Source organism: Hippopotamus amphibius, chromosome 1 (assembly GCF_030028045.1).
Source record: "Hippopotamus amphibius kiboko isolate mHipAmp2 chromosome 1, mHipAmp2.hap2, whole genome shotgun sequence".
In the NCBI taxonomy this organism is placed as follows: Eukaryota; Metazoa; Chordata; class Mammalia; order Artiodactyla; family Hippopotamidae; genus Hippopotamus; species Hippopotamus amphibius.
Window position 1 is genome coordinate 29,961,111 of NC_080186.1, and position 22,381 is coordinate 29,983,491.

The 22,381-nt window shown below is 44.7% G+C and overlaps 1 protein-coding gene across 1 annotated transcript in view; it reads right to left on the minus strand.

The window, feature by feature from the left end:
• The window catches only part of GNL2 (G protein nucleolar 2), a 23,996-nt gene extending 15,668 nt beyond the window's left edge, over positions 1-8,328 (minus strand). The window contains exons 1-5 of the mRNA XM_057705607.1: positions 8,142-8,328; positions 6,415-6,499; positions 5,381-5,475; positions 3,643-3,782; positions 870-1,054 (exon numbers count right to left, since the gene is read on the minus strand). Of these exons, the coding sequence (XP_057561590.1) occupies positions 870-1,054; positions 3,643-3,782; positions 5,381-5,475; positions 6,415-6,499; positions 8,142-8,205 (569 nt within the window). The 5' untranslated portion in view covers positions 8,206-8,328. The remainder of the gene's footprint in view (positions 1-869; positions 1,055-3,642; positions 3,783-5,380; positions 5,476-6,414; positions 6,500-8,141) is intronic.
• Positions 8,329-22,381: the final 14,053 nt, after the last annotated feature.

Below are 22,381 nucleotides of genomic sequence, written 5' to 3' on the forward strand. Positions count from 1 at the left end.
AAAAAATCAGTCATATTGATGTTTTACCCTAGAGTTATTTACCAACGGGGAAAACTCTGAATAGCATAAATGTCCAACCGTGGGACTGGCCACTATAAAACCCTACTCTGACATGAAACATTATATTGCTGTTGACTAAGTACTGACATAGAAATAAATTCTTAACAATTTAGAAAAATACATTCAAATAAAAGCAAGTTAAAATAGTCTTAAAGGATTATATTTATAAATAAAACCTGCATGTTAGAAACATCCAGAATAATGTATATGGGTGTGTGTATATATATATCCTTGACTGATTTTTGACCTTCTTTTGGGTATGAACCCCATGAAGATATGATAAAAGTTATTGATCCTTCTTCTTCTCCCCTTCCCTAAAAACAACAAAACCCCAGTGCTTTTATGAATGTACACAAATTTTCCATATTATCTTCAGAGGGTCACAGAAACCTTGAAGGCCATCAATGAACCCCCCCACCCCGTGGTCCAGAGGAAACCCTGATATACACCAAAATATTAACAATGCTTAACACAGGGAGTGGAATTATGAGTGCTTATTTTCTTTTTGTTGTATTTCCAATTTACTATATTTTAAAAATTTGTCTGTGATAGAATATACTGCTATTATTATAAAGGAAGTATTATTTATTTTTATTTGGGGGGATTAAGAGACCAATAGTAAACAAGCCACCTTAAATTATCTTCAGTCTGGCCCCAACCAATTTCACTACTTTTTCTAGTCTAAGGGAAGAAGCTAACTCTCCACCTATGAAATAAATTACCAAACTTCCTGCGGGTAAATAACTGTAAACAAGATGTCTGTTGCAGAGGAGCAAATGATGAGACATGCATGAACTTCAAAACTGTACCTCACACCAGTGTCTTCAGCTACCAAGTCACGATCCTTGCCCTGGTCATAGCTCTCAGTGGACATTTCTGCATTTTCTATAAGTGACTGCACATCACTTGCAAATAAATTTGGTCGCTTCCTCTGTGCTTTAGGGCCAAATGTAGTTTCGAAGCTTTCAGTATCAAGGATGTGCACCTTTGAGTTCTAAAGAGAAAGGAGAATCACAGGTAACACTAAGCAAAGCACTGAGAAACAGCAAAAAGTTCAAAACCTACCCGGGAAAGGCTTTCTGCTTTCATCTTTGTAAAGCTCGACCCATACCAAAATCTACAACATGGATGCAGCCTGACTTCAAATAAGAAATGCTTATTTAAATAGCAAACGCACTTGTTCCCCTTTTCTGAAAGTTCTGTAAGCTTCCTTGGAGAAATACAAAATACTAACAGTCAAAGCAAATATGAATAGCTGTGTAAGACTTGCCAAAAACTCTGCTTTATTTCATTTATCATAAACTTTAGTCAAATGTAATTAAGGTCACAGTGCTGAAAATTAACTTCTCTTTTCTGACCTTTTTTTTTTTTTTTTAAGCTTTCAAACAAGTGCATAAAATTCGCCAAATTCACAGATTTTGTCAAGGACGATCATGCTCAGGTTTGTGTTTTTTTTTTAAACCAACTGTAAATGCCAACTTTTTCTTGGAAGTTAATTTCTTTCATGGCTAAAAGGAATTGCTTGTTTTGTAAGATGCATTTTAGTTTCAGATAACATTTTCCCTAATTTAGGTAACGTTTTTATTAAATGCACATGGAAAGTCTTCAGATGAAAAACATCTAGCAAAAGTCCAAAATAATAGTTTAGATGTGATAAAAGGAACCTGATCCTAACTAGAACTTCATGTGCCTGTAAAGGAGTTACAGGCAGAGGAATTTTTGAAGCAGGATGAAAGTCAAAGTCTGAGTTAGGATCTATCACGTAACAGTATGTTAACAGCTGGCAGAGAATATCCTCAAAAAAAAAAAAAAAAAAAAAATCACCCTCAGCACAGGCTCCTCCGTAAGCACCAGCTACTAAACACAGAAGATAAGAGCCCCATGGCTTCTGAACAGATTCCCCTTCAATTCCTAAAGATCCTTAAGCTATTATCATTTTCTCAGTCTCTAACCCATCTCTTAGTTTAGTTTTACTCACTACGCTCCAACAAGGGAACATCCCCAAACAGAACAGTCACGTTTCACATGAGAACCAGGTTCTAATGGTACTGGGACAATCACGATCAACATTATCCTTGAAAATCTCTGCACCTATAAAACACAGTGTATCTGGATCTGTGTCTATAAACCTATAACTTAGTAAGCACAATGTAGTAATACACAGTATACAATAAAACACACAAAGTAAGTTACACTATTTAGGCTGTAGTACTGCTATAGAAACAGTAATTATGACGCACATACAGGTGAATGTGCAAAAGCTAAAGGCGTATCTGATTCGACTCCAGCACACAGCAAATCTCAGAATCAGATTTCATAACAAGTAGTAGTTATTGCACTAAAATAAAACAGGTAAGGTTTTTCAAGGCCAAAGCAGAAAACTCATCAGTTACCAAAATACAAGATGAATGCTGCAGCTGTGGGCCCTTCATTCTACGTTTCAGACATTCAAGCACTGAATTTTAGAAGCACTGGCATGGGCAACAAAGCAATAAATCCATAATAGAACTTCTCTGTTCTTCTCATAAACAGGATTCAATAGTTTGTTAAAAGATGGCTTTAGGGAGGACAGAGAGAACAAGGGAAATGAGCAACTTGTCTGTGGTTCGTGAATTACACTCATGTGTTTCCCTGAAAGAAAACAGCCCCTCCACTAATAGGTGCCATTCTTCCAGTCTGTCATAAAACAAAGCATAATTGACAAAACCTGAGGCAATAACCAGGCCTTGGGTTTTATTTTGTTCTGCAAGTAAACACTTTTCTTTGAACTGTGTAATCCATGTATGCATGACTGTGCTTTCTTCCCCTCCCTGTGCCGGAACAGAGGCTCTGTGCTGTACTTATGTATATTTTGAGGAATTATTATTCAACACAAGTAAAAAATGTGCAGGCAAGCGTGAGGCCATTTCTTTGGTCCTGTGTGAAACGCATTCCACTCAAGCCAGATTCAGTCCCTATTGCATTTCGAACTTCAACGATTAACAACCACTCTACCCGGCACCCTTTCCTTCAGCTGAAAAGACTCTCCAAGGAACTCACAGAAGCTGAAAGTACTCAACACCAAATGTCTCCCTCCTACCAAGCCAATCCTAATTCTATGTTTCCCCAAAGTTTGATGGAATAACCACTTAAATAGGTTTGCCTACCAAAAACATGTAAAACTAGTACTAGTAACAGCCATGATCTATTTAGCTTTAATTAAGTGGCGGCCTAAGTCTCCCTATGTGCCAAGAGCCTAAATGGATGTTTCATCTGCATTCAATCATCCGAGGAGGTGGGTTATCTTGACTTTCCAGTCGGGGAAGTGAAGGCTCACAGAAAAAGCTAACTAAGGCCACAAGAAGGGACACAGCAAAGATTAAAATTCAGGCCTGACTCCCAAGCCCGTGCTTTGGTCCAGTATGCTACTGAACTTCCCCAACTGAATTCGGTTCATGCTAAAGGTGAGACCCCCAACAAAGGTGAAAGGAGAAGGCTCAAAAGTTCATCAGTGCTGCATCAGGCACTATTCTCTAAGGAAGAACAAGAGCTAAATCTGGTAGAGAGGGGTCAGCATGCTTTGCCGGGGATCCTCCGTCTTACATGAGGCCGGATTCGATCATGGAGAAGAGACATGGGTAACTTGCTTTGCTTCATGACAACTCTGTATGGATCCTTCAAGACTGTGTTCATTTCCTCTTGAAATTTTTGTAATGATGACTGCTTAATCACACGTGTATTTCCTGTTTTACAAAAGAATGTTGCCATTTAATAAATAGCTCCTTATGGCTTCTGCCTCCATCTTCCCAGGGACACAGTGAAAGGCAAGATTTTAAATTGCCCTCACTTACCCAAACACCTGACAAATCCATCCCACATGGCCATGTTCAAACTTAAAAGAAGGAAAAAAACCAAAAACCAAAAAACAAAAAAACTGCCTCTCCTGCATTCATACACTACGAACTAATCCACCAACCCAGACACACAAAGGGTTTCAATAGTTTTCCAAGTCCAATTTCCGGACTGGATAAAATTGAAAAATAGACATCACTGAATAGAACTGAGATTTGACAAATGTCCTACTTCCTGCTAGACCTGGCAAAGAAATTTGGAGCCAATCACAGCTGATCAGTTAGTCTACTCAGAGAATCCCAAAGCACAGCACCTAAGAGTCATAGTTCTGGTTCTGAGGGTTATGAGGGTTTGAAGGGACTATGAAATTAACCAACAAAGTCCTGCAAGAGACAAAATGAAACCCTATAACACTATCTGGAGAACACCCTGGAAGTGAGAGATGGTATTCACTTTGCAGCACAAATGCCAAACTCAAGGTGAAGATGACCTCACCAGCGGGGATGGTGATGATGACAGCAGTTAATGCTTCTATTGAACTACCTGCTGGACACTATTCTAGGCACTTTACATAGAGTATTTACTCGTTTAATTACCACAACAGTCCTATGAAATAGGTGCTATTTTTATCTTCATTTCACAGATGGAGAAACTGATGGGCAAACAAGAACTTGCCCATAGTCCCAGATACGGAGAACTAGGGCTCAAACCCAGGCGGTCTGGATCTAGAGTCACAGGGCTTTGCCACCACACTAAAGGCCTTTCGAAGTTCTCTTTGACACTTCTTTGTGCTGCAGTTTCCTGGGGGTACCCATCCCACCAAGAGATGTAAGAGATGTTCAAAGGTAGTTGCCGTCTGCCCCCCAGCACAGAGGTCAAACAGCAGGCAAACAACAGGGTCTGACCTCTTGACGTGCCCACACAGCAGGCAGTGGCTGGGGGAAAGGCTGAAAGCCCCGACGGAGGTGAAGGTGGAGGTTCCAAAGGAAGAAATCCTGCTTCTCCAATGCCTCTGGAGACAGGCTAGTCACTCCTGGGAAGGACCAACGAGAGGTCCTTTCATTGTCACCCAGTCCAAACACAACCACACTAAGAAAAACTCTTTCAGAGGAACTTCAGGCTAAAGGCATAAACACACCTGCAAGGCACCTTTCAAACAGTCATCACTCCAGATGACTAGAAATTAAAAGAGGAGCGTTCCGAGGTCTGTGAATGCTAATCATTAAGGATGATCTCACCTGTCTAAGAGGTTCACTCACAGTGAACAATGATGAGCTCTTTTCAAAAAGAAGTCATTTATGGAAGTCATGGCCGCCACTTTTCTCTGCATTTTTCCCACAGTGGGGGCGTCTTATCTCATTCCTTTCTCATACTGTCCTTGACAGTTCCCCTCACCCCAAATATATGCCTTTTAGACACCTGAACATTCTACCCTTTGCCTCACAGCACACATTTTCTGGGGTGAAAAGTAGCAGAGGACCATACTCACCAAACCATTTAATATTTGGCTCCACTCTCGCCACTGTGCCAGACGCCACCGTTGACTGATACTGCAGAGGCTTAATCACTTTACCACGGCTGTTCCTGAATTGAGGAAATGACAGATTTGGGTTGACAACATAAGAAAGGCTACAGCAAAGCTGGGTTTACAGTATACCCTTTCCATCAAAAGGAACTTTTCCCCTCCAGTTTTAAGTGATCATGAAATACAGATTTTGGTAAAAAGTACTCTACATTTGAAACAGATTGTCCCAAAGCCATTTAACCTCTTACAACAGAGCACGTAATGATTTTTGCTCGATGAATAACTAATACCCATGTTTAAAAATCTGTTTACTGTCTGTTTCCTTAAAAAAAAAATCACATACTTGAGTCTTTTTTGGATAATTATTTGAAGGCTGGTTTAGATGAATTTTAAGTAGAGGGTGACGTATGCTGGAACTCGAAATTCTAAAACAAACTGCAGAGTAGGTGACTAAGGCAGATTAAGTTCATTGACGTTTGCGTTTTAGACACATCTTTTAAAACGGATGAAGAATCCAATTACCAAACAAATTAAGACCAGCTCGCAAAATGCTACACTCAGCAAGTCCCTGTGGTAGAGGCTGCCTCAGCAGAACTCAGAGCTGTGATGAGTTTCCAAGTGCCACAATGCTGTGATCTAAAGTCTGTCACTCAAAAAAAAGTTTTCTGGCCGCTTTCATGACACCATCCTATATGCTTTGTTACAGAGAGGCAGGCTGCTATCTGACAGATATTTACCTTGAGATTTAACATGCCATTTGTGGAGGCTCAGGCCGCGACAGACAAGGCTGCTGTAGAGTACTGTGACGCAATCACTATTTCACACCCACTACTTATGTCTTTAACCCCAAATTCACAGTTTAGCGTATAAAATGGTATTTGAATATACTGCTCTTATCTAGGGAGAGTGGGGGTGGGAATTATCAAAGGCTTAACAGGTGTCAGCTACAAGTCAAGGGCAGGAAGGGAAGGGGAGAAGCCACCAGTGCCCACGCTCACCTGCGCTCCTTCTGCCTGTACATATTCAGGCGTCGGATTGTGGCCCGGTCCCTCATGTTTTGGCCTCCTGCTCCCTGCACTCGATCTAGGAAATACAGAAGTGGACTATTTGATAACCAACAAGTCTAAGTATAGCCATTGCTTCAAACACACCAATTAGTTCAGTCAAAGTAGGCAAGCTACCACCTCTCTGCAAAATCTCCACTTTCTCCATGCATTTGTTGCAACAAAATCATTCCTGGAAGCTTCATGTGTGACAAAGCTGACCTAATCTGGAACCCTCCACAGGACTGTGTTTGAAAATGACATTACGTAATATTTCTGAGCACTAGTTACAGCACCATGTTATCCACATTATTCGCATCGTCTCATGTAATCCCTACAACACTCCTACCAAGAGGGATGCATTATCCCCATTCTGCAGGTTAAGAAACTGAGGCACAGTGGGCAGGCATCTTGTACAAAGTCACAAATGGCAGAGTCAGAATTTGAACAAAAGCATCGGATCACCATCTGAGCTCTTAACCACTAAGACGCCTACCTCTGGGTCTCAGTTTAACAAATACCAAGTGCCTGCTACAGGCAAAGTATCACAAAGACCGCGATTGTGACACACACGTGTTCCTAATGTACCAGTTTTTTAATTTCCTAATGTTTGATCTTAGTTTAGTCAACAACAAAATAGTATTTCTTGCCTTACACCTCAGAGAAAAAGAGAACAAATCAGCATAGTAATACTGTCTTAGCTTCTCATTTAGGGATGCCTTCAAGTCACCCGTCTACTCAAAGTCATGAAGCAGAAAACACGCTGAAATCACAGGACTGGTGGCTCTACTGCTCATTGTGACAACTGTGACGAGCCACTTCCCCTATTTTGGCCCAGTCTCTTCATCTATAACATCATGCTCTCTAAGGGCCTTTCCAGGTCTAACACTGTAAGATTTCAGTCTACACAAACTGAATAATTCATCACGGTCCAGGGAAAACATTCAACACGAATTAAAGTAAAAAGCTTTAAATCACATTTTAATGTTTCATTAACTAAACCCAATTGGAAAAGACTCTCTCAAAGGCTATCTTGTTCATCCTGTGGTGGCAGCTCAACAAAATTCACACACATCTCCAAAAACCTCTTTACTGAAATGATCGTTATTTATTTACCTGTAGCATTTTCTATGCACTTTACCAGATGGGACGACTCCAAGAGCCAAATCTACAAGCCCTTTCTCATTTAAATGGTCAAAGCTAAGGTGGTAGGCAAGTGTGGCCAAGTGCAAAAGGCCAGCTGGGTCTGCCTACATCACTCTGAGTTTGACTTTATCTAACTTCTAGTAATTTCTTGAGCTGGAGACCTGGACTCATAAAAGACTGAACTATACTGGGGGAGGGGCTTCAGCATCTGACATACAGGAACCTAAGAAGAGGCCAAACTTAAGTGTCCCCTCCAACTCAGAGCTTCCCAGTCTCTGCACCTCACAGTCGGGGGCTCCCCAAGGCTGCCAGTCCTGAGTGTCCACTTTCCCCGCTTTAGACCCAGTGCCTGACATCTAGCCTTGACAGGCGTGCAAGACTCAGCTCTCCTCAGTGCCTCTGACCAAGGAATCAGCTTCTCCCTTCTCATCCCCCAAAGGCCACTCTGCTTGAGGTCACTCCAAGCAATGCCACCCGGTGTCCCTCCCTCCAACCTTCCGCCAAGCTCCACCCTCCTCGAACTCCGCCGCCCGTACCGGGATTTGTGCTGGCCTTAGAGGGGTTGATGGTGCTCCGTCCTTTGTACTTGGGCTTCACCATCTTGCCGAAGGGACGGGGACCAGAGCTTTCCGCCTGGCCTACGTGAAGTAAAAGAACTCGCAACTTCCCAAGCCAGGCCGCAGCTCCCCGCTCGAACCACGCTGGACCGCGTGTGCGAGACTACGTCACTTCCGCTCGCACCCCTTCTTTCCCCTGCGCGACTTCCTGCAAACGCGAGACACGCGCCGCCGCACTCCTGGCTCCGCCCCCGCCCTGTCCTCTTAGACACCGCCCTGCGTCGAGCCCCGCCCCTCTCCTCCCTAGCAACCGCCAAGCTGCCCTACGTAGCAACCTCCCAGGTACCCTGGACGCCCGGCCTAGAACTCCTAATTGGGTCCACCCTCAAACGTAGATGCCTCTTCCCAGGTCAGTGACAGAATATTAAGTTTAATTATCTTCTGAATTTGTCCTCTAAGCCCTTCCAAAAGTGGCCGACTACACAGCAACCAAATACCAATGAGATCTTGCCACCCTTTTGAAATCTCCAACGGCCTGTCATCACTCTCAGGGTTAAAGGAAAGAGAGAGAGAGTCACAGAGAGAGAGAAGACAGCGAGAGAGAGAGAAACTGAAACTCCTTGCTATCGCTACAGAATTTTGTATGATCTGGTCCCTGCCTATTTATTTGACCTCATTTGTACCTTCCAGCCTCTGGTTATTCTGACATTCACACTGGATGTTCCTTCTGCCTGAATCATCATTTCCCCAAACCTTTGCATAGCTAGTTCCTTCTGGTCATTCAGTTCTCAGTTCAAATGTCACCTACAGATAGGGTTGCAAGATTTAGCAAATAAAAATACGGGATGCCCAGTTTAATTTGAATTTCAGATAAACGATGGAATAAGTTTTAGTATAAATATGATATGTCCCATGTAATATTTGGGACATACTTATACTAAAAAAATTCATTGTTTATGTGAAATTCAAATTTGATTGGGCATCCGGTGTATTATCCAGCAGCCCTTCCTCCTGGGGGATGTCTTTCCTGTCTCATTCGTCTAAATCATAATCTCCCACTCTTCTGTAGTCATTCTGTTACAGTATTCTATTAACTTCATGGCATTTATTACTAGCTGAAATTATGTTATTTACAAGTTTATTGGCTGCTTCCCCAAAACTAGAATGTAAGCTTCTTGAGAGCAGGGACCTTGAAAGTTTGTTCACAGCTGTATCTTCAAGACTTCAAAAAGCACTTGAAACATAGTAAGGACTAAATAAGTATTCACTGAATGAAGGAATGAATAGATAGTATCTTAGCTGGGACTTCTGTAACAAAGTACCATAGACTGAATGGCTTAAACCATAAACATTTATTTCTCACAATTCTGGAGGCTGGGAAGTCCAAGGTTAGAATGCCCATATGGTTGGCTTCCTAGTGAGAACTCTTCCTGGTTTGTAGAGAGCTGTCTTCTCACTGTGTCCTCACATGCTGGGAGAAAGGGGGAGGGCTCTGGTGTCTTTCTCTTCTTAGAAGGGCACTAATCCCATCATGGGGACTCTGTCCTCACGACCTCATCTGAACCTAATCATCTCCCCCTCACCCCAGTATCATCACATCAGGGACTAGAATTTCAATACATGAGTTTTGGACACATTTAGTCAATAGCAGATGGGAATGTCTCTGCATTCCTGGGGGGGAATGAGAGCAAGAAGACCCAGCCCTTTCTGTTTTACTAGCCCAAGTCAAGTCTCTAGATGTCTGTGTTTCAACCAAGGAGTCTCCCTCTTTTTTTTTGGCACCTCAAGTTGTCAGGAAGTGTCCATCACTGTGGCTTCAGGATAGGCCAGAGAAGAGGTGGTTAGGCAGGAAGAAGGTGGATCCTGGGTGGGGTAGCTTATTTCATAAAAACAAACAACTTGGTAGGAAGTGAGGTTCTCTAATTGTGGGAGGGTTGATTGAGTCTTTATTTCTTTGAGTCTGAAACAAACAAACCCCAAAACATTCCTTCTAGAGCAAAACCAGGCCAGGTCCTAGACAAGAGGGGGAAATACCTTCTCTCCCTTGAGACTCACTTTTATTGCCCCCAGGGCAAGTATCATGAGCTTCAACACAACTTTGCTTGAACATCCTTGACCCTGACCTGGGATTTGAGGAAGTCTCTCAGAGTTGATCAGAAGTAACTTCACACCCAGTGAAGATCCAGAGGTGTCCTCTTCTGCCTCACACTGTCCCTTTGGTCCCCCAAACAAGGGTACAATAGCCACTTCCTGAGAAGAGACTAGAATAATTTGTTTCTGATGCCTCAATTTAGTTCAAACCAGAATAAACACGAATGGCAAAAATCAGCCCATGAGCTCATTCAGGCTTTGATCAGAGACATAATTTCATTATGAAATTTTGAATCAGGCTGTTGTGAAGTCTTGCCAAGGAGTTTCATTTTCCCAGATGATATGGTGGGTTGTTTCTCTCCTGTTCTCATACTCAGCTTGCTTTTAACATACAAACTTTCCATCTATTTTTATAATGTGCTCCATCAGTTCTTTTACAGCAGTATTTGCTGATCCCAACAACCATCCTCCGTTCTACCAGCAGATAAAAAGCCTCAGCAAGGAAGGTCAAGCTAAAGTTATTGGTTTGGTTGGCCTGCCCTGCTCACCGCATGTGTCATACATTTTTCACATACATCCTTCCTGATGTCATGGTGACCAGAGGAGGCAAGACATACCTCCAGGCCGATAATTCTTCAGCTTTAAAACTGACATTAATTGAACTACCTGTAAAGACTGCAGTGTGGTCATATGAATTACGGTACCTGAAAGCATTGTATACACAGTACACACCATGTAGATGGGACGCTTTCTCTTTTCCCCCAGACCCAGGCTTAGCTCCTCACTCCCTGGAATCTTGCTTCTAGTAAGCACAGGTTTGTGTGAATGGGGAGATCCCAACAGGAACAGAGAAGAAAAGTGGTTCAAAATGCCAAGCTTTGTGCTAAGTTCTGATAGGAAAGAATGGACTAGTGTCTTCATGGGAAGCAGAGAATCTTAACCTTACTTCATTCTTCATTCTGTAAAACCTTATCCTTTGGGATCTAATAGACAAGTAGCAGCAGCTTCTAGAAATGTGTTTTTTCAAAGTGTGATCTGAAGACCACCAGCATCAGAAACATGGGGGCGTTGGTAAAAAAAAAAAATGCAGACTCTTTTTTTTTTTAATGGAAGTATTGTTGATTTACAGTACTGTGTTAATTTCTGCTATACAGCAAAGTAATTTGGTTATACGTATATACACATTCTTTTTTATATTCTTTTCCATTTTAAATATAGTTCCCTGTGCTATACAGTAGGACCTTGTTGTTTATCCATTCTGTATATAATAGTTTGCATCTGCTAACCCCAAATTCCCAATCCTTTCCTCCCTCACTCCCCTCCCCCTTGGCAACCACACTTCTGTTCTGCTCTCTATGAATCTGTTTCTGTTTCATAGATAAGTTCATTTCTGTCATATTTTAGATTCCACCTATAAGTGATATCACATGGTATTTGTCTTTCTCTTTCTGATTTACTTCACTTAGTATGATACTCTCTAGGTCCGTTCATGTTGCTGCAAATGGCATTATTTCATTCTTTTTATGGCTGAGTAGTATTCCATTGTATATATGTACCACACCTTCTTTATCCATTCATCTTTCGGTAGTCATTTAGGTTGTTTCCATGACTTGGCTATTGTGAGTAGTGCTGCCGTGAACACAGAGGTGCATGAATCTTTTTGAATTATAGTTTTATCCAGATGTATGCCCAGGAGTGGGATTGCTGGATCATATGGCAACTCTAAAAAAAGGAGAATCTGGAGCTTCAGGCAAGAGTTACTGAAATCAGACCCTCTGGAGGTGGGGCCCAGGGGATATACATTTTAACGAACTTCTCAGATGATTGCTGTGTACACAGAAGTTTGAGATCTGAAAAGCAAAGTCTTTCCCCAAAGTCCCCCCGAAGGCTTTCTGATGAGCTGAGCAGAAGGCAGTCCTAGTAAGACCCAGCTCCTTTCCCACCTACCTTAAATTCTCTCTTTTTTCTCAGCAAAGCCAGGGTGAGGAAGGCTGCGGCAGTGTCTCATGCGCTCTGAAAATATATGTCTTGGCTCTGCCCCAAATGCCTTGATATTTATGCTGCAGCCCGAGGGTCGTTATCCTTTGGCAACGCTCCACCGTAAGGCCATTAGCTCTTAATTAGTGCCAGCTTGTTGGTTTTGCCTTCCCAGTTGAACTGAGAGCAGAGGCTTCTCCATTCAGTCTCCCGTGTCTCCCTGGCAAGTCCTGATGAAGTGACCCCTGCCTGCTGGGGCCAAGAGTTGGGCCCCCAGAGTGGCTGCTTCTCAGTGTGAAACAGTTACCAGCCCCCACGCAGAGGCTCTGGGATCCTGGAAGAACAGAGAAACCCTCGGAATATGTTTTTAGGGTTTTGTTACATTTGTAGAAAACAGAAAGAGAGAGTCCTTGTTCAGACAAGCTCAACAAGTGAATATAAAAAAAAAGATGTGTTCAATTGGAGCTTCATGGACCAAACTGCATTCTTTTCAACCTAGGATGATGCCAGGGCTGTTTTAGGCAAGCTTATAGCAAGCTGATGGGCTGGGTGGCTATGGAAAGCTATCAAAAGCTGAGAGATTCACCCCTGGGAACCCCCAGAAACTTTTCTTCATGGATGATGTATCTGGTCACCACTTCTAAGTGGGAAAAACAGAGTCTGTATTGGTCTTGGCATTCATCTCATTGCTGGGTAAGGAGCTCTTCAAAAAGATCCCTAGATTAAGCTTTGGAAAAATAACTAGCACCATTTTGCTCCTTCCTATCCCTGCATCCCTGTAGTCCTCAGCATATTCCGCTTAAGAAAATCTGAGAAGCAATTTTATGAGATGTTATTAATGGCCTCTAATTTTCAGCCTGGTTTAGATAACTCAAGGTTGCTGGCTGCGTCCTGAGAAGTGGATCCAGAACTTACAGTGATGTGGGAATTTGAAGGATAATTCCAAATCGTAGATAATTGTTTAAGCTCCAGGGAGGCTGGAGGGCCCATATTAAGTCATCTCCCCAGGATCAGTGTGTTTCCTATTACACTTGATATTTATCTGTCCAATGATCCTTTTGATTTTTCAGCCGTTAGACTAAATCTTTGTGTAATTCTTTACCCCCTCCTCTCCTGCCCATCTCTCCCCTTTTCCTTAGGAAAACTCTTATAAAAAATGTTAACCAGATACCTTAGATTGTTTCCAGGAGAATAATGTCATGTTAAAGCATCTGAACTCAACTCTCGAAACCAATGTATCAGGGGGACCTCTGTCTTTCAGAAGGTCAGCCTTGCGCCAGGGGCAGCTTCTGCCCAGCAAGACACTGAGGTTTTCCTTGGCCTCCTGTATTCCTATTGCTCCTTTGTCTGGTCTAGTCTAGACTGGAAACAAAATCTTACTTCCAAAGGAGAGACCCAGACTGAGGTATGGAAGAAAGTTAGGACAAATACCTCCTCAAGCAACAGAGGAAGAAGTGGTCAAAACCTTGATTTGTGTATTTTTTTTAGAGCCTTGATTAGAAAAAGACAAATCTGCCAACTCTCTCATCTCAGGAAAAAGGAATCCTTCCAACTCACTGTGTAACCAGGTTGGGGGGATCTTCTAGGTGCTTTAAACGTCTATTTGAGAGACTTTAGAGCTGTCAGTTTCGCTTCCAGCCAGAGCTAGGCAAATCCCTAGGATTCTTGGCTGCTGTGCCCAGGACCTGGGGACTCAGATTTCTGCTGTGTTCCCCCTCCCTCACCTCACCAGTACACCAGGCATAAACCAAGTAGCTTATTTCTGAGGGCAGGGGTAGGCAAACTACAGCCTTCCCCCCAAATCCCACCAGCCGCCTGTTTTTATAGGGTTCATGAGCTATGAATGGTCTTCACTTTTTTCAATGGTTGGGAAAAAAAAAAAGAATAATATGTTGTGACACGTGAAGCTGATGAGAAATGCAAACTTCAGAGTTCATAAATAAAGCTTTATTGGAACACAGCCACCCCGTTTGTTTACAAATGGTCTATGACAGCTTTTGCACTACAGTGGCAGAGATGAAGAGCTGCCCTGCAAAGCCTACAATATTTACTCCCTGGCCCTTTACAGAAAAAGCTTGCCCACGACCCAGTCCTGGGGCCCTGGTGTGTGTTCTGCGCATTGAACAGGCATGTAACTGAGCAGAGCGGTCAGTTGCCATTGCCCTCTGAGGGTGAAAGTTGCCTGTCTCAACATGGAGATACAGTTATTTTTTCTGCCCTGGGAATTGAAAAGATGGGGTCCCCTACACATCTCAGTGTAGCTGATGCGTCAGTGGACCAGCAGGGGGCTCTCTGCAGAGGTTTACATTTCACGGGGAGGGGGCAGAGGCAGCCGACATGGAGGAGAAAGAGGGTCTGGGAAGAGCGACCAGGATTTTTTTTTTTTTTAGCCCAAAGGAGAAGGGGGCTTCCAGCAGAAATTCAAAGAGCCACTTTGACCAGAGTCTTGGTGAGACGGGCTTTGGTGATCTTGAGGCAACAAAATCTCTGCTTTGCCCGACAAGGTTTAGGGGCTTTGGGGTCTTCAAGGTCTGCAGCCAGGGTGGGCAGCTTCAGAAGCAGCCCCCCAGGGCCCAAGGCTTGTGTGTATACCGGCAGCCAGGTGGTGGTAAGGTGGCCTTGGGCAGCTTCACAGCGATGACTGATGGGGTCTGGAGAGGAGAGGCAGGCCTGGTGGTTGCCCGTGAGGACACTATGGCGTTATTTGTGAATACATATGATCCATGCCCCGGACTCCCTCCTCTTCTCGATAAGCAAGTGAGACCTGAACAGGCTGGTGTCACGCATGGCACGTGGTGGGGAAAAGGACATGCAAAACGTGAGTTTTCACACAGCGCAGCAGTAGCACAGCCAAACTCAAGTCCTGGCTCCACTGTTTCTTAGCTGTGTGCCCCTGCTCACTTCCCTTTACCTCTTCATGCCTCGGTTTTCTCGTCTGTTAAATGCGCATAATAAAAGAACCCAGGTCACAGGGCTGTGTTGAGGATGAAGTGAGGCAATGCAAGTAAAGGGCTTAGGATAGTGTAAGTGCTATACAAATGTTGGCCATTCTTATTATAAGTATGTCTCCAACTGCACCCACAGCTTCATGAGACTTGTGAAAGGACGGGAAATGTAAGAATGAATCCCCCAGTCTCTGCTCTCAGGAGCTGACACTGAGCTGCGGACACATGGATGTGATAAAGGTGTATAGACAGTCCATACAAACACAGAGGGAGGGGAGCACCTTCACACACGAATTCAGTCTGGGGACGAAATATGAGTAGACCCACAGGTGAGAGCATGGGAGAAGCACATTTTAGGAAGAGGGAACAGCATGGACAAAGGCACTGACATTTGAAAGTTCATTTAAACTGGGCACCATTGAGTAGTTCTGGGTAGAAAAGTAGATGGGGTGGGGGAGGGGAATGGAGGGAGATGACTCTGGAAAGCTGGGTTCACAGCCAGTGGTGGACGATGACAAAGAGATCAAGGTCAGGTGGCTTTTGGGCCAGTGCCCTAATGAACTTTGATGCTGGCCTTATTTTTCCTCCCAGAAGGAGAAAGGAATAAGCCGTATCAGTAACTGTGATCTCCAGGAATAATACGAGAATAAACACATTCAAGCGTGACCTTTTCATTCATTCACTTTTTTTCATTCAGTTGACAAACATGATAACAAACGACAAATGCAATTGGTGGAAAACACAGGGGGCATAGAGATTGAGCAAGGCCTGGCTGTGAAGGACCTGGGGCTGCACGTCGGAAGGAAAGAAAGACACAGGATGGTGGTGGGAGCGGGCCGGGAAAGCTCCGGGGGAAGCAGAAATGTTACAGTTGGTCAACATGGAGAGGAATCAGAAGGACCAAAAGGGTGAAGCAGGTTTTTTAGAAAAAGAGGGAAATAGGGAGGGGGAAAACCATGGGAATGCAAAGAGAAAGTGTTTGTGAAAAATTGAGATGCAATGTCTGTGGACGTTTTGTTGGTTTGGTGGCCGGAAAAGAATTGTAAATATGTGTGGTCGGCAAATACCTCATCCAATAAAATACCTTGTGAGAATGAATGTGAGGGCACGAGAGAAATCAAACACAGTCTTCAGCAATAGTTCTGCCCTTGGGAGACAGGCCAAGTGTATATTCGAGGCAGTTGTTGCCAGTCTCCCAGCCCCTGGGGCAGATCTGAAGTCTGAACCAGATGGGTATTTTGTGTATCTCAACTGGCACAAGCAGCTGATGGGCCATCATCAGGCTTTTCTGTCTGCTCCCCTCCTTCCACATGGAGCCCAGTGCTTGAAAGGTGGCCGGAGAGGCCAGGATTCCACTTGATGGCCAAAGAGAGGTGCCTCCAGCTTCAGGCCCATCCCAGAGTACAGCTCACTTTGGGCTTTGCTCTGCTTTTGGCTCCCCGGCCCCATGGCGCATCAGATCAAATAAGTAGAGAGCAGTCCAATGCCCTTTAGAATGTGGTTTCCTCGTGCCCCAGGTGAAAAGCACAGAAGTGAGACAGTGGCCCAAACCAGGAACCATTACCCAAATGTAAAGTCCACAAAGATGAATCTAACAATCAAGATGTTCACATGAAAATGCTGGGTTCTGGACTTCTTAAGTGGCGCAGTGGTAAAGAATCCACCTGCCAATGCAGGAGACATGGGTTTGAGCCCTGCCCTGGGAAGATTCCACATGCCATGGAGCAACTAAGCCCACGTGCCACAGCTATTGAGCCTGTACTCTAGAGCCTGTGAGCCACAACTACTGAGCCCGTGTGCCACAACTATTGAAGCCCACATACCTAGGGCCTGTGCTCCACAACAAGAGAAGCCACTACAATGAGGAGCCTACACACCACAATGAAGAGTAGTCCCCACTCGCAGCAAATAGAGAAGGCTCGTGTGCAGCAACGAAGACCCCATGCAGGCAATAAATAAATTAAATAAATAAATAAATTTATTAAAAAATAAGAAAGAAAATGCCGGGTTCTGCAATCACGAGCCTGCTCCTCACTTGGCCTTGACACCTGGGTCCTCCCCCTTTGGATGCTCTGAGATGAGACAGTGGGTCCAGCAGCGCACTTGGCCATCTGCATGTGCCCTCCAGGCAGTCCCGGAGCCAGCAGAGCCAAAGCTCGTGGGGCCACCGACTCAACCGCCCCAGCTTCTTTCCAAGTCAGTGGCTTGCTCCAGCTCCCAGTCCATGAGAGGACACTTCTCATGGTCCCTGGGATTGTGACACATTCATTGTCAACACCATTGCCAAGGGAGCCATCCAGGGCTGGCCTGGGATAGCACTTTTCTTTGTTCCTTGAGCTGCCAGCTTGTTTGACAGGCTTGGATCTGGTCTGGCTGTTCCAGCATCACTTAACCCCCTCCACTGCCCCCCGAATCCCTGTTCCCCCTCCTCCCGTTCCCCTGCCCTGAAGGCTGCCGGCTTATTCCTTTTGGAGATGAACTCATTGTTGACTTTAACTCACTTCGATGTTTCCCAGGGAAGCGTGCTGGCGGGAGGCCCACCCCAGCTCCTAGAAGAAGACAGCAAGGCCAGTGCCAAGACTGGGTGCCAGGGGCCTTAGAACTGCCAAAATGCCTCCCATTTTATGGACAGGCCTGGCTCGACCAGAAGACATTCCAAGTATTTAATCAGCAGCCCATGGTGCATATTGGGTTGCAGAGGGAGCCCTCAGAAGCCAGCCCTTTCAGGAGATGGAACAGCCAGAGGAAGGAGCCGGCCTTCTCTGCGTGCCAGGCTGATGCTCCGCAGATGGAAAAAGTGCCTTCCGATAACAGTGATCAATAACCAAAGGCTGGCAGCTGCTGTGCCTGGCCTGGGGGGCTCTGGGGGCTCAGCTCTGCCCTCTTTCCCACATAGGACTGAGTCGAGCCAGGAATCCATCTCACCCACCACCCTGCACCAAGCTCCGGGAGAGCGAACAGGCGCGGGAGGAACCATATTTCACATACTTTCTCTTTCAAAATGTAGCCCTGTTTCGCAATTTCCTACTTAAGTTCTGGAAGGCTCTAGGGTAGGACCCAAGCCACCTTCTCCAGCCACTGGCCTGGGTCTCTCGTCCTCCTCACCACTAACCTGGTGGCTAGAGCTGGGAGAGAAAGGTAGGGACCCACGTCGAGTGGCTCTCCCACCCTCCCCATCAGGGCTGCTGATCCAAGGGTCTATTGGATGCTGAAGCCAAGCAAGGCTCCAGACAAAACCTGTTTATCCTTCCCCCGTGTCAGCTCTTTCCCTTGGGAGAGCCAGGAGGACTGCAACACCAAAGCAGGTGCACCCAAGTCTGGCATGCTCAGTCTCAGCAACCCCGGAGGCATCTAATCTCCGGATCTTCTCTACCGCCCTCTAACTAGGCTTTTGTTCCAGCTCCCTTTTACTAGCCAGGCAGCACTCTAGCCCCTTTGCGATGAATCCATTTCATCCTTCAAAATAGAACCTGTTCTCTCTGGTTGTTTTTCTCCTTCCTTACCACCTTTCACCAGGTTTTCCATCATTTAAATCTAATCTGGATCACAGCTGGAGTCAGGGGCAAAAAAAAAGCCAGCACCTGGATTACTGGCCCTGTGTCAGGGACTTGAATCGGGGCCCAGGAAACTGACCTTTTTCCTAAATTCTCTCTGTCCTTCTAAGCCAAACCAAACCAAACGAAACAAACCAGGGTCGTTGGGGGGGGGGGGGGGGGCGGGAGGGAAACATACTTAAAACAACAAACTCAGAAAACACAATCCCATCACCCGAAATATTGGAAATGGAAATCAAACGCATCCTCTAGAGAACTGATCTGAAACATACCAGAGCTGGCACTGGGTAAGGTGACCAGAAATGTGTTAGTCTGAACAAGTCTGTGACCCTGAGGAGGAAAAAAAATTAACATTTTCCAAATGACACCATGGCCAGATAACAGCCATATGCACATCACATGCTGTTGTTGCCTAAGCCTGGGAGTAGAGTTAGGAATCTTGACTCCTCTCTCCAACACCCCCTCACTCTGAAAAATCACAAAGTGTGATTTCTCATCCATCCTTAAGGTCTCCGCGCTGCTTCTAAGGCTGTGAGCAGGTCACTGCCCCCCATCTTGAAACCCATACCCTACCTCCAGCTCAAAAAAAGCATCATTAGTCTTGAAAGGACAGAGTGAGACAGACGAGGGTAGAGCCAGGTGAGGCTGTTTGCAAGGACACACTGGAATTGTACCTGGATGCTCCTGTATATCAGTATCAGGAGAATTCCCTCCCACTGGTAATTCTGCAGATGTGGAAGCTCAGGGCCCCCTGGAGCCCCTATTAAATTCTCTCCCTTAATTTCCTAGAACGTTAAGAGCACCTTTAGGGGGGAACGCAGAGAAGTGGAATGCCTCAGCATCACCCAGGTGATGCAGGTGATACAGGAGGATGCAACTCATTCTTTGATTCTAAGATTCTGGGTTTTGGTTTTGATGTTTTAGAGGAAAGCTGAAGGCAGTGCTTCTGAAATGTTTAACATGCACATGAATTACCTGGGGGATCTCTTATACGGCAGATGCCGGTTTCTAGGTCTGGGAGGCGCCTGAGAGTCTGCATTTTTTAGGAAGTTTTCAAATGAGGCTAAGGTTGCTAATCCACGGCCACCCTCCAGGTAGTGAGGACCTGAGGTTCTGGGAGATGGGGACAAATGGGAACCAGAGACAGCCAAGACGTTCAGGGCCTGATACCCAGACAGAAAGAAAAACAGAGGAACAATGGCACACACAGAGCCAGAGGCTGATGAGGTGGGAACAGAGAAAGACGCGATGACAAAAAGCAGGACAAAGGACAGAGTCAGAGAAATGGGGAGGGGCAAAGGCAGAGAGACCGAATCACAGATGGACGACGCCTAGAGCTAGAGAGCCTGGAAAAGACAGAGCTGGGGCAGAGAGAGAGGGCAAAGTAATGGGCCTGGAGAGAGGCTGGAGCTAGCAGTGGGCAGCCCATGACCACTCAGGTTCCTGAGCAGCAGTGAAGGGGCTCAAAGTTATGGGCGGATCGAGCCCCAAAGTGTGTCATGTGCACAGACCTGAGATCCCCCACCTTCTAAACCTCCCAGCCTTCCCACCCTGGCACCACCGTCTCCTTACTCCTGTACGAACTCTCCCTCCCCGCAGAGTCTTCTGCTACTGATTTGTCCCTTCTCTCTCCTGTGTGTTCAACCTCCTCCTCTTAACTGGACCCTTCCCAGCAGGTCTTAAACATTCCAAATCTTTCCCACCTTAAAAAAAAAAAAAAAAAAAAAAAAAAGACATATCTCTTTCTAGCCCTTGTCTTACTTCTATTTCTCAGCTAAACTTCTGGAAAGAATTTGTGCTGAATTCTGCCTCCATCACCCTCTCCAAGCAGCTCTGGGTGAGGCCACTATTGGCATATATGTTGTAAGTCCAATGGTCAGTTTCCAGGCCTCATTTATTTGTCTCTAGCAGCTTCTGGTCCTCTTGATCTCTCCCCTCCTGCTAGCTGGCTCTGGGACATGCCGATCCCCTGGTTTTTCCTTTGCCTGATTCTTCTCTGACTTATTTGCCAACTGATACTTCATTATCTGATCTTTATCCTGGGAGGGCCACAGAGCTGGGTCCTGAGCCCTGTCTTCACCCAGGGCTCTTCCCAACCCACATCCTCATTGATTTCTCTGTGCCAGTTGACATGCCAGCTCAGACGACCCCTGTGTGCTCTAGACCTGTGTTTGCATCAATGCGGTGTCCAGGAGGTCTCACGGGCACCTCGAACTCAACATGGCCAAAACCAAAGTTTTGTTCTTTCTCCTCCCAAACTAGTCTTCCTCAGGAGTTCCCCATCTCAGAACACAGCACCATCATCTGTCTAGATGTTTGAGCCAGAAATGGGGACTTTGTCCTTGACACCTCCCTTTCCTTTTCTCCCCTTGTCCACGTCCAGTTTATCACCAAACTCTGACGACTTTATTCTCCAAATACCTCTGACTTTGTTCTCTTCTCTCCATTTCCACCGTCACCACCCTAGTCCAACCCTGCAACACATCTCACTTGGATGACAGCAACAGCCTCCCGAACAGTTTCCTGACGATGTCTTCTACATGACAGCCAGCATGTTCAGACTTGCATTTTGCAAATCTGCTCATGTAAACCTGCTGCTTAAAACACTTCAGCAGCCTCTCTTGGCTCTGAGAATAAACACCCAGCTCAAGGTGACCTTTCTGGGAACATGTCACCTCCCTTGCTCTCCAGGCCTCCCAGCTGTATTGGCCTTCTTTCAGTTCATTAAACACCAAGCTCCTTTCTGCCACAGGACATTTGCGTGTGCTATGCCCTCTATATAGGACTATACTGTCCAATACAGTAGCCACTAGCCACATGCAGTTAGTGAACAATTGAAACATGGCCAGTGCAACTGAAGAACTGAATTGTTAATGTCATTTCATTTCAATTAATTAAATTAAAAAATTGAAAACATATTCAATTCAGAACTGAATTGAAGTTATCAGAAAAGTTTAATCTACTCTTTAAACACCTTGGGTATGTGAATTTACTTTTCAACTTGAATTTTTATGAAATCAAAATACATATCAGGTATTTCTGGTGAAAATTTAGTGTCTGAATTAAGATATGCTATAAGTGTAAATATACATACAGAGTGTTGAAGACAGCTTAAGAAAAGAATGTAAAATATCTCACTAAGATTTTTTGACCTTGATTACATGTAAAAAAGATAACATTTTGCATATATTTAGTTAAGTATAAGATATAATTAAAATTAACTTCACCTGTTTCTTTTTACTCTTTAAATGTGGCTGTTAGAAAAATGTTAAATTAGATAAGCAGCTCATATCGTATTTCTATTGGACAGCACTGGTCTAGAATGCTGTTCCTCATTTTTGCATTAACTCCTATTTATCCTTCAGAGCTTGGCTCAAATGCACTTCACCTTCCCCAAGACAGAGTCTTTTATTTTTATTTAGTTTTATTTACTTTCATAGCTATATGTGTGTTTCTGTGGTTGCCTGCCCTTAACTCCTCCAATTTATAATTATTATACATTTATTCAAATGATTATTTGATTCACGCCTATTTCCCCACCAACCTCTAAGTTCCATGAGAGCAAGGTCCCTGTCTGGCTCCCCTCTGGAAACCAAACATTCGTCCAGAGCCTGGTGCCCAGACGGCTGCCAGTGGACACTTCGGAACACCA